The 13,054-nt window shown below is 41.5% G+C and overlaps 1 protein-coding gene and 1 non-coding gene across 6 annotated transcripts in view; one reads left to right on the top strand and one right to left on the bottom strand.

Moving 5' to 3' along the window:
* DPY19L4 (dpy-19 like 4) overlaps positions 1-7,186 on the bottom strand; it is a 59,932-nt gene extending 52,746 nt beyond the window's left edge. For all 5 annotated transcript variants that reach the window (XM_081496979.1, XM_081496981.1, XM_081496978.1 and 2 more), the window contains exons 1-2: positions 7,044-7,186; positions 1,812-1,922 (exon numbers count right to left, since the gene is read on the bottom strand). Coding sequence is in view for 3 of the 5 variants with exons in the window: in XM_081496978.1 (XP_081353104.1) it covers positions 1,812-1,922; positions 7,044-7,059 (127 nt within the window). In the remaining 2 variants the exon portion in view is untranslated. The remainder of the gene's footprint in view (positions 1-1,811; positions 1,923-7,043) is intronic.
* A 2,138-nt stretch (positions 7,187-9,324) lies between these two features.
* TRNAG-CCC (transfer RNA glycine (anticodon CCC)) lies at positions 9,325-9,397 on the top strand. Its single transcript has one exon. It is a non-coding gene; the product is annotated as a tRNA-Gly (tRNA).
* Positions 9,398-13,054: the final 3,657 nt, after the last annotated feature.

Genomic DNA, 13,054 nt, shown 5'->3' with positions numbered 1-13,054 from the left:
TCTGCTGGCAAATGGGCCAGTTCTGTTCTAATGGATCTCTTTCCTGCAATCAAAGCAGTTCATAATCAAGGTACTCTAGTTATAATCTCTTTTGTGATCTTGTTATCTAAAGTAATAAAAACAAAAGCCAGTACTAAAATTGCAACTATTGATAGGAAACAGTTTTATAAAATGATTTATCACACATATGACGGATTATTATTTTCCATCTCCCAAACTGTTTATCTTATTTGAGCAAATTTATACAAATTGGCTTTGAACTCCCTTTGGGAAGAATCTATTTGTAAAAGCTGTTCAGCTCCTAAGGATGGCATATTCTCCAAAGCCACTTTCAGATATGCTTCAGGAGGCTAATGGAAAAGGAAGGACCTTCAGAGGATAAAGTCAAGGACCACAAAGAACAATGAACTGGACAAATACCCCCAAGGAAAACAGCTAGTGCCTAATCAAGAAACATTCCCTTCCCCAGAGGAGGAAGATCTCATATTTACTTAGTAGGATTTCAAAATTGCTATGGGCCAGTGTTTAATGTGTCTCTCACTCTTCCTCTTTCTGAATGGAACCATTTATTTTGGTTATCCTGTCTCCAACCAAAAATGTATAATGGAAAAAGGGACATGTACAGAAAAGACTATCATAGCAGGCTTATTATAACTGCTTTGCTAAGAAAAGCCTGCTTAAAAGGTAGGCTCTTGGTAGGTCTCTGGGAACCTGGATTTCAAAAGGTTTCCCATCATTTTCTAATGAGTGGTTTACTGTGTCTAACTTATTTGTGCAAACAGTATGCTTCACACCTACTGCTTTCTTTCTAGGAGTCTAGAACTTTTGCAGGCATTAAGCAGAGGTTCCATGATCAGCCACCACTAAAAATCCTGAGCAGAGTTGTTAATAAGCTTCCCAAACAGACAAAACTACAAATGCCACAAACTGAGGCTGAAAGAATTACGCGTGTCCTATGTGTCCTGGAAGCTTTTGCCTAGTTTCTTGCAGACTTCAGCCCATACGCCTTTTCCCTTTGCTGATTTTGTTTTGTATTGTTCAATCTCTGAACACAGGACTGGGTTTGGGGACCCCTGACACAGAGCAAGTAACTTGTTTTTTTAATTCTTCAGACTCTGGATCAGAATGAGTCAAAGCTGACCCTGAATAGACCCTGATAAGATGACCTTAGGCTTCAAGACTGATGCCCTCACTAGGTAAGACTGAGCGTCTTCCTTGGAGTCAGGGAGGTACCAAGTGTATTTTGTCTGAGGGAGAGAAGTAAATATTTATGACCAAAAGGCCAGAATGTGGTAGACTATTATCATTACTCCCAACTACTTTGTCCTTTCCTATAAAGATTTTTCATCCCTACCCATTACCACATGACTTGCCATGCATCCTTGTAATCAGAATAAACTCCTCCATCCCACTGCCTGGATTGACTGGATGACTTCTTTGGGCCAACAGAATGCAAGTACAAGTGACAGTGTGCAGTTCAGCAAAACCTTTAAGAGGCACTGCATGACTCTACCTGTCTGCTGCTCTTTTTCTCTGCCACAAGAACACATCCCAAATAGAGACTGTTCCTTCAGGACACATGAAGCTTCATCAGCCAGCCGACAGCCACAATATGCAAGTTAATCAGAAATAAATGCTTTTTGTAAGCTAGTGACACTTAGGAATTGTTCTACAGCAAAACCTAATGAAAGCTGACTGATATCACCACATACTTAATACAAAATATGTTTATAATTTAAAATATTACTGTAAAATATACTACCTAACGTAACTATTCTTATAATAGTAAAAAAACTCCAAATCTAACTTACGTTTTGGAGCTCTTTCAGGAACTGGAGTGTCACTGATTTTCTCTTCTTTGGCAGATTCTTTATTTTCTGAAGACTTTGGCTTTTTTCTTTGGCGCAGTTCTATAGTTGGTCCTTAAAATATTTGAGAAGTTATTGCACTGTGTGTAACAAATTGTTCTGTCTATATCTTGAACTGATTTACCTTTATTATACGACGGCAAAAGTCCCATGAAGAACTATTAGTACCAAAGATAACTCTACATAATTATTTTAGCACTCCCTGCAAAACATACATTCCTAAAAACCAAAAGACAATATAAGTTCCGTCTCCAATCCATGCTTTCAGAGTCTTATTGATAAACTGAGCTCTTCTCTTGAGATGATGCTATTTTCAAAACATCCTAAAATAAGTAAACTCTTTTCCAGAATGACTGGAGAACAAAGTGTTATTTAATAAATTGGCTTATTTTTCAAGTTACCTGAGAGTATCATATGCATTATTCATTAAATAACAATTTTTTTAAATAAAAATATAATAAATTGATCATAAAATTATACTTCATTTTTTTAAAATCCTGAAGGTTCTACAGAATTTCAGTGCTGTGTTATCATTATCATTCAACAGTCTTAGAGGTTCAGGTATCAGAAAATAGGCTGAACCTATAAAAATCCCTATATCTGGGAAGCTCTCAGAAATTTTTCCAGTATTACACTATCTACTATTTCTACAACCGACTAAAAAAAATGTAATGCAGAAAGTACTTTCAAATCAGTAAACCAGATTCCAAATTAAACAAGAATTTACTATATTCTCTGTAATTACACTTCCTCTGTAGTTTAATTATGAGGTAGACCGTGTCATGTAGGTACAGGACACTGTCATGGGCTGTCAAGGTTTAAGGTGGTACAAGAATTTATCTCTTTCCTATAGAAGCAGGGTTTTTTTCTTTTCTCTTGATAATGGCTTTAGGATAGAAAAATGAGTCTAAAAAGAGAAGTCAAAAAAGGAGAAATGAATCAGCTACTATTGCTGATATCAGATGGCTAATTCTAATTTTACTGTGGAAAATGAATAAAATTTATTTTAAAAGAGCTTCAAAGCAAATTTGTATGTTTGTTAAAATGTCTTTCAACACTGACATACTGAGGGAAAAAAATATCGTATACTTAGTGGATTCTGTCTGACTAGTCTAAATTTTAACCATTTTTATATCATTTATTCTTTATTTTATAATCATGTTAAGTAGCAAAGTCAGTGACAGATTAGAAAATGACATTATTAGAAAAGTCATACCATGGATATTGAGCATTTTTGCATACAAATCTGGGACAACTAGTAAATACTATTATATTTCTCATTTATGATTTCCTTTTAATTTTGCTATGGGTTAAAGCAGAAGTTAGAAGCAGTCAACAAGAATGAAAATTTATGTAAAGCCAAAGACTTCTGATGCAAGCGATCATTTTAAATTTTATTGAAAAACAACACAGGGCTTCCCTGGTAGTCCAGTGGTTAAGAATCTGCCTGCCAATGCAGGAGACATGGGTTCGGTCCCTGGTCCAGGAAGATCCCACATGCCGTGAGGAAACTAAGGCCGTGTGCCACAACCACTGAAGCCCAAGCACCCTAGAGCCTGTGCCTCACAACAAGAGAAGCCACCACGAGAGGCCCGTGCACCACAACTAGAGGGTAGCCCTCCACCCCACAACCACAGAAAGCCCTCGCCCTGCAACGAAGAACCAACACAGTCAAAAATAAAATAAATACATTAAAAATTTTTTAAAGAATATAAGAAAAAATTATAACCACAAGACATTTACTTAGTAGACACACATCCATGATTAAACACGTTAACAGTATTAGATTTTTTACAAAAATGCAATTGGGTAATTTCAGAAATCAAGTAAACAAATCTACTGAAAGTTAAAGTGTTAGTCGCTCAGTTGTATCCAACGCTTTGCGGCATGGTGGACTACAGCCCGCCAGGCTCCTCTGTCCATGGGATTCTCCAGGCAAGAACACTGGAGTGCTTTGCCATTTCCTTCTCCAGGGGATCTTCCTGACCCAGGGATCAAACTCAGGTCTCCTGCATTGCAGGCTGATTCTTTACTGTCTGAGCAACCAGGCAAGCCAAACAAAATATGTGACCAATGGGTTAGATAGGGCTTTTTTTATTACACAGAGTCTAAAAGTATGCTTTTAAGATAACGATAACTTGGGAAGGATGAGGATATTCACAGAAAAGTGTTCTTCACAAAAAGCTATCATTTTCCTTTTTTAAAAAATTTCTCTATAAAATGAATCACTTTACAGAGATTTTAATAGAGTGTGCACACACATGGGATTTTTGTTTTTTGCATCCATGCTGCACAGGATGAGGGATCTTAGTTCTCTGACCAGAGATCAAACCCATGCCCCCTGCAGTGGACACTCGGAGCCCTAAGCAATGGACCTCCAGGGAATTCCTGTACTATTTTCTTGATTCTAAAATGTCATATATTTTAAGACACTATTTAATAACAGTTTTTCAAGAGAAAAAAAAACACACTACCATATTAAATATGTGCACTGATTTTAAGACATTTCAGTGGCATTAAATTGTGGGAGCAAAAAGTACTACTTAGGAAATACAGTAACCTTTTTAACCAATCTCTTCAATCTTGTTCCTCAACTTTTTGCCTATGACTATAAAACAAAACTGACTGGATGCAACTTTAACCTCATTTTCTTTATGTTGATCTTTTAACTTCATAATTGACAAACAAAGCCCAGAATCCCTAGGTGGATGAGCAACAAAGACCAAAGCAGTGGATAAACCAGATTGTTCATTCTGATAGGAAAGCTCTGGGATAGAATTCAAGTTTTCTTTCCGCTATCTTATAATTTTAGCACTGTAAAGAAAAAGTCCAGTAAATAATGATAACACAGCCACAGGAACAACCTACTATTTCAGTCTCTGGCTCTGTGATCTTCACATCATACAGTTAACAGTGCTACAAATAGGCTTTCAAATGTCCATCTAGACTATACATAGCAATTTCCAAGAGAAGTGTGAATATTGCTCTACTCAATACTGTCACTTTCTTTGCTCTAACATTTCTTCCAGGAAATACAAATATAATACTATGACTCTCTACAGCATCAAGAGAAGATGAGATTCCCAGAGTATTTACTTAGAGAAAACATGGGACAAAGAAAAGGGTCCAAGTGAAGTGAATGATAAGCAAAAAAAGCAATATAGAAAACACTAAATTTAGTCAAATTTTAATACAGTGAATACAAATAACATGCTTCTGAAAAAAAAGTATGGAGTGCCTAATAAACATAAAGTACTCAGAATAATGCCTAGCACATAGACATGTTTACTATAAATATCACTACTAGATTACAATAAATAAGAATTTAATTACTAGTTGTTGCTGTGCTCAGTCATGTCTGACTCTTTGCGACCCTTTGGGCTGTAGCCCTCCAGGCTCCTCTGTCCATGGGATTTTTCAGGCAAGAATACTGGAATGGGTTGTCATTTCCTCCTCCAAGGGATCTTCCCAACCCAGAGATCGAACCCGTATCTCCTGTGTCTCCTGCATTGCAGGCATATTCTTTTACCTGCTGAGCCATTGCGGAAGCACACCTAACACATTAGACAGCCAAATATTTATGGAATTAAAAGTCTGTTGAATGAAACTATAACTTAACAAAACTTCAATGCATTAATTATTCCAAGTAAGATGTATTTCATTCCTTTGGATTATCTGTTGTTCTACAAACAAAAGGTATTTTTCACTTTATATCACGGAAGTAAATTTCACAAACTTGTATGGCTCATGCAACCATAACTGGTTCCACATCATATCTGTTTAGTTAGGTCTAACTTTAACCTCTTAAAACAATTCCTCATTAGCACAATATATAATACTAAAGACGTTTAGTACTGCAGTTTTAATTTTTTTACGCTTTAAGTGCTCATGGAAACATATAAGTGAGCTTATCAACCCACCCTCAGAAATTTGCAGGTAGTTAGAAAAGCAAAAAATATCAAAAAATGTATCACATATACTGGAAACAAAGATAAAACCAAGGCAACAAACAGAAATACATTCTTCCTTACCGACTACAAAGAGTTTAGTTTTGAAGCTGTTTTTAGCTACAGTGTCTTAAATTAGACCAGTTTTAACCCAGAAAACTTGAGGAGGAAGCAAATATGAAGCAAGAGTGAGCGCAGGAACAGAGCAGCAAGTCACAGAGCAAACAATTCTTAAAATTAATTCTTTAAAACTGTTTTCCACTGAATTCTTCAGACTCCCTTCTTGCATTCCTGGTTTAGCAAGGCTTCCGTCTAAACAGATCACATTCACAACCCTCCTCAACAAGGTTAAAAAGTCACGTTTTCCAGAAGAATGAAAAGTCTAACTGCTCAGTCAGGCGATACCATTATATCTATGCCTGAAAGCACCATGCCTATTATGAATATGTGACACAAATGTTTCCTAGAACATCTCTCGCTGGCGAAGTTCGGCCCAGCTCCCCATTTTTCTCTCATACGTATCAACTTCTGTGAATCAATACTGAGTGAGCTGTCTTGGCAGCGGCCCTGAAGACACGAAAAGCTTTCTCCAGCCCAAAGCCTCCGGGCTTCCGGATCCTCCCAAAGCCACTCATTCCTTCTCCCGGTGCCGTCGCCCCCTAAACCTGTAAATGAAATTGGCTGACCTTCACTCTTCCGTTTCTGCTTCTTCGTCTCCTCCCTATCCACCTCACTTACCACTTTCATCCCAAACCCTTGCCTCTTTCTGTTCCCCCCTTAGCGTGCGGCTCCTCTTACCCGGGGGTGACCTGGTCAGCACCCACAGACCTCTCAGGAGCGCACTCAGCCTGAGGGGCACCCGGCTACACGACTTTCACTCTCGAAGAGACACTCAGCACTCGCACCGACATCTTCTCAACCCGAGTCCGTCCCTGCTCCGCTCACCAGCAGCTCCCGGCCCTTCCTCTCAGCCACTCCCCCCACGGCGTTCTCGCTCGCGACCCGATTTCCAACTTCAAGCTCCACTTCTGCCTCCCACTCGAGCCGACACGACTTCAGGCCGTCCACTCAGCTCCCTCTCGATGTCTCCGCAACACCTCCCGCCCCCCTCGCCGCGGTCCCGCTCCTTCCCGCCGGGCAGCCGCGGCCACCCGCCGCCCCGGTCTCCCGGCCCTCTTTTCCCGAGACCTCTGGCGGCCGTACGCGCGCCGAACCCCGGGCCGGTCACCTTCTGCCTCGGCCATCGTCCCCGCGGAGGCCGGGGAGGCTCCCCTCGGGGCTCCCGCGCCGCCCGGCGTCTCCCGCCTCCGCGTAGCCGAGCCCCGCGGCTCTTCTCAGACCCGCTCTCCGGCCGCCGCGCCCCCACTTCCTGACCCGCCCACCGTCCCCCTCCGGTGTCGCCGCCAACCGCGTCCCCCCGCCCCGGGCTACCCTGGAACCCGAGTGCTGGGAGCGGAGGGCTGGCCGGAGTGTTTGGCGGGCGCGCCTGGGCCTGCGCGGGCAGGAAGGAAGGCGGCTCAGGCGGGGGTGGCCCCGCCTACAGCTGGCTCTCCTGGCCCCTTCCGCCCGCCCCCAGGAGACAAATGCGGGGTGTTTCCGCTGGGGCCTTATCCCACTATCTTCACCGGTAAAGGTGGGTGCCCGAGGGCCTTTCTGTCACTGTTGTTACCGGACTCAGGTATTCCCTGGTGGCTTAGACGGTAAAGGCTCCAACTGCAATGCGGGAGACCTGGGTTCGATCCCCGGTTTGGGAAGATCCCCTGGAGGAGGCCATGGAAACCCGCTCCCGTATTTTTGCCTGGAGAATCCCCAGTGGACATAGGAGCCTGGCGGGCTGCAGTACATGGGATTGCAAAGAGTCAGACAGCTGAGGGATCTAAGCACAGCACAGTCCAGAGAATATCCAGGTCCAGCCCCCGTACCTGCCCCAAAAGGAGGTCCAGCGAGTCTAAGTCACCAAGCTAGTCTTGAGCCAGGGCTCCTGCATCCCCAGAGGGCCTTCAGAACGCGGCAAAAACCCTTTGGGTTGTTGGCACATTGGTTTAATGGCCCTCTAGACCTTTACAAGGAAGATGCTTGTACTTGCAACTTAAGTGTCTTAACCGCCCAAAGTGGTTAAACAAATGTATCCGCATTTCATAATATTATTTTACAAACAGTAATACTATGGCCAGTGCAGAGGGGACGGTGCAGTTTAGCTATTCTACAGCAATGGAACATAGTTTTAACTTGTCATACTGTTTGTCTTCACTTTTTATTATATCTGGCATTCTCCAAATTGCCTGGATCTTTCCCCTAAACAGTGCTGTTGTTCAGTCATTAAGTCTTGTCTTTGTGACCCCATGGACTACAGCATGACAGGCTCTCCTGTCCTTCACTATCTCCCAGAGTTTACTCAGATTCATGGCCATTGAGTCAGTGATACTTTCTAACCGTCTTATCTTCTCATGCAGCCCTTCTCCTTTCACCTTCATTCTTTCCCAGAGTCAGAGTCTTTCCCAGTGAGTCAGCTCTTCACATCAGGCGGCCAAAGTATTGGAGCTTCAGCTTTAGCAACAGTCCTTCACATGAATATTTCGGGTTGATTTCCTTTAGGTTTAGGTTTAAGCTCCTTGCTCTCCAAGGGATTCTCAAGAGTCTTCTCTAGCACCACGGTTCAAAAGCATCAATTCTTTGGCGCTCAGCCTTCTTTCCAGTCCACCTGTCACATCCATACATGACTGCTAGAAAAACCATAGCTTTGACTTTGTCGCATATCAAAAAGATGTCTCTGCTTTTAAATACACTATCTAGGTTTGTCATAGCTTTTCTTCCAAGGAGCAAGCATCTTTTAATTTCATGGCTGCAGTCACCATCTGCAGTGATTTTGGAGACCAAGAAAATAAAGTCTGTCACTGTTTCCATTGTTTCCCCATCTATTTGCCATGAAGTGATGGGACTGGATGCCATGATCTTAGTTTTTTGAATGTTGAATTTTAAACCAACTTTTTCATTCTCCTCTTTCACCTTCATCAAGAGGCTCTTTAGTTCCTCTTCACTTTCTGCCATAAGGGTGGTGTCATCTGCATATCTGAGGTTATTGATATTTCTTCAGGCAATCTTGATTCCAGCTTGTGCTTCATCCAGTCTGGCATTTCTCATGATATACTCTGCATTTAAGTTAAATAAGCAGGGTGACAGTATTCAGCTTTGACACACTCCTTTCCCAATTTTGAACCAGTCCTTTGTTCCATGTCCGGTTCTAACTGTTGCTTCTTGACCTGCATACAGGTTTCTCAAGAGACAGGTCAGATGGTCTGGCATGCCCATCTCTTTAAGAATTTTCCACAGTTTGTAGTGATCCACACAGTAAAAGGCTTTGGCGTGGTCAATGAAGCAGAAGTAGATGTTTTTCTGGAACTCGCTTGCTTTTTCTATAATCCAACTCACCAAGTTGCATATATTAAGTACAGTCTTTATATCTCAATAATACTTCAATAAAGTGGTTTCAAAACATGTAATCAGAGACTTCCCTGGTGGTCCAGTGGCTAAGACTCTGCACTCCCAATGCCCAGGGCCCAGGTTCGATCCCTGGTTAGGGAACTAGATACCACAACTATGAGTTCATATGCTGAAGCTAAGGATTCCTCATGCTGCAACTAAAGACCAGTGCAGCCAAATAAATAAACATTTTTATTTTAAAATAATAATTTGAAATGTTATTCTTATAAAAAAGCATTCTGGCAATAGAGGAAAGCAGAATTTGATGCACGGATCCAACACTGAGGCAAAGAACTGGTGAGAGATACTGAGGATGAGGATGGTGAGGTGAGGAAGTTACAATGGCTTTCTTAACTTGAAGACCTGGTACTATGTGGTGCTGGTTCCTGAAGCAGAGAAAACATGAGTAGCAGGTTTTCAGACCTGCTAACATAGAAAGATATGTTTGTTTTTAGCATGTTGCATTTGAAATGCCCAGAGGGAAGTTTAAATGGAAATAAATGTCCATTGAATTGTTGGGTTTAGAAGCTGGTAGCTCCAAAGAAGAATGCAGAAGTAAGTTAAGTGAATTTGCCCAGAAAATAGATAGAGAAGGTGGCTAAGGAAAAAACCATGAGAAACACCATCAGGGAAGGAAGGATGAATCTCTTTCTTTCTCTCTGTCTCTGTCACACACACACACACACATGCTGAGACCTGTCCAAGAAACCATGAGAAACACCATCCAGGAAGGAAGGATGAATCTCTCTCTCTCTCTCTGTCTGTCATACACACACACACACACACACACACACACACACACACACACGCTGAGAGCCGTCCAGAACAAGATGAGAATTCCACATTGATTTTTTAAAATGTTTCTAGTGTTTAACTCCACTATCATATTGGTTTCATATGGGTTAAAAAACACTGGCTCAAATTTGTGTGTAATCAGCAGCTTTGTTACTCATTTATCAACATTGCCTTTTAGCACAGCAACAGTATGTAGCTGATGAATAATTCAGCAGCTGAACTGATGGCACAGTGGTAATAACGTGAAAAGGCAGAACAAAGGAACATTTTGAAGCCCAACTCTATGACTCTAATGATGGACTGTATTTGTGCAATGCTAAGAGCCAGAACTGCTAACAAGCAGTTATGAGAGCACTAATCACATCAACTAGACTCCAAATCTCTATCTTCTAGATCCTTTCCTGTACTTTCTGTACAGCCATGACAGATATTACTTAACCTACACTTAAATTTCCTGGTCAGTAAAAATAATAATAGTGATGCGTGCATGCTAAGTCGCTACAATAGTGTCCGGTTCTTTGTGACTCCATGGACTGTAGCCTGCCAGTCTCCTCTGTCCATGGGATTCTTCAGGCAGAATTACTGGAGTAGGTTGCCATGCCCTCCTCCAGGGGATCTTCCTGACCGAGGGATAAAACCTGAGTCTCTTATGTCTCCTGCATCAGCAGGTGGTTCTTTATCACCAGTGCCACCTAATAGGTTGTTGTGAAGATTCATTTAACCTACACAGTGCTTTTTATTGTGGACCATACATATTCTCAGTGTTTTTTTGGTTGTATACTCTTCCAAGGTAATGATTATCAGCTTGGTTTTGGCTTGAAATATCCCTCCACTTTCCACATAAAGTAACTGAGGGGAAGTACACTGAAATATGGACATTTCCCTTTAATTTATCTAAGTTAGGAGCAAGTCATTTGTTTTTGAACCTTTGATCCCTTAGGATCTTGGCCTCAAAACTCACTTAAAGAAGGCAGCAAAATTGTAGAAAAACAATTTCTCCCCATGGTACTCCTTCAGGGCTCTTATTCCTGAATTGCACCCTGGTGGCCTTCTAGTCCTCAGTTTACACCACCTCCTGTCTAGTCTGTGTCTCATATTGGCACGAAGGATAGGGAATGGATTACAAACCACAAGTGCAGAAATTCAGAAACCGAATCATTCCCACCAGTTCAGTCCTATTTACCCTTTGCCTCTTCTCAGTACGAAGCTTCCCAGATAGTGCAGTGGTAAAGAATCTGCCTGCCGATGCAGGAGATGCAAGAGACTTGGGTTCTATCCCTGGGGCGGAAATGGCAACCTGCTCCAGTATTCTTGCCTGGAAAATTCCCTGGACAGAGGACCTGTGAGCTACCGTGGGGTCACAAAGAGTCAGACAACACTGAGCACACATACTTCTCATTAAAGCACTTTCTACCATGGCCCAGTTTTATACTTGGAGCTCCATTTTAATCTTGACCCAAAGAATTTGCTTCAAAATAATACAACAGTGGGGAAAGTGGAAAAGAAATATGGATGATCTATATAATCTGGAAAAGGTCAGTTTTCATTCCAATTACAAAGAAAGGCAATGCCAAAGAATATTCAAACTATTCAACAATTGCACTCATTTCACATGCCAGCAAGATTATGCTCAAATTCCTTCAAGCTAGGCTTCAGCAGCTCGTGAACTGAGAACTTCCAGATGTACAAGTTGGATTTAGAAAAGGAAGAGGAACCCGAGATCAAATTGCCAACATAGAGTGGATCATGGAAAAGGAAAGGAATTCCAAAAATCATCTATTTCTGCTTTATGGACTATGCTAAAGCCTTTGTGCAGATCACAACAAACTGTGGAATATTCTTAATGAGATGGGAATACCAGACCACATTACCTGCTTCGAGAAACCTGTATACAGAATGAGAAGCAACAGTTAGAACTGGATGTGGAACTATGGACTGCTTCAAAACTGGGAAAGGATACTTCAGGGATATATATTGTCACCCTGCTTATTTAACTTATATGCAGAGAACATAATGCAAAATGCTGGGCTGGATGAATCACAAGCTGGAATCAACATTGCTAGGAGAAATATCAACAACCTCAGATATGCAGATAATGCCACTTTAATGGCAGAAGGTGAACAGGAACTAAAGAGATTCTTGATGAAGGTCAAAGAGGAGAATGAAAAAGCTGGCTTAAAACTCAACGTTCAAAAAACTTAAGATCATGGCATCTGATCCCATTACTTCATGGCAAATAGATGGAGGAAATGTGGAAACAGTGTAAGATTTCATTTTGGGCTCCAAAGTCAACGTGGATGGTGACTGCAGCCATGAAATAAAGACCCTTGCTCCTTGGAAGAAAACTTATGACAAACCTAGACAGTATTAAAAAGCAGAGATCACTTTGCTGACAAAGGTCTGTATAATCAAAGCTATAGTTTTTTCAAGTCATGTATGGATGTGAGAGTTGGACCATAAAGAAGGCTGTGTGCCAAGGAATTGATGCTTTCAATCTGTGGTGCTGGAGAAGACTCTTGGGAGTCCCTTGGACAGCAAGAAGATCAAATCAGTCAATCCTAAAGGAAATCAACCCTGAATATTCATTGGAAGGACTAATGCTAAAGCTCCAATACTTTGGCCACCCGATGTGAAGAGCTGACTCATTAGAAAACACCCTGACACTGGGAAAGATTGAGGGCAAGAGAAGGAAGCCACTGAGGATGAGATGGTCAGATGGTATCACTGACTCAATGGACATGAGTCTGAGCAAACTCGGGGAGATAATGAAGGACAGAGAACCCTGGCATGCTGCAGTTCATGGGGTCAGAGAGTCGGACACAACTTAGTGACTGAACAATAATAAAGCTACATATAATCCTATATGTAATAGGTTTTAAAATTGATATAATCCCATCTATAAAAGATTGGCTTTGAGTTCGTAACTGTTGAAGCTGGATAGAGGCTTGGTGGCCATTATTCTAT

The sequence above is a fragment of the Giraffa tippelskirchi genome, chromosome 6, assembly GCF_054371585.1.
Source record: "Giraffa tippelskirchi isolate mGirTip1 chromosome 6, T2T-mGirTip1v1.2.pri, whole genome shotgun sequence".
Lineage (NCBI taxonomy): Eukaryota > Metazoa > Chordata > Mammalia > Artiodactyla > Giraffidae > Giraffa > Giraffa tippelskirchi.
This window is presented reverse-complemented; position numbering and strand designations above follow the sequence as displayed.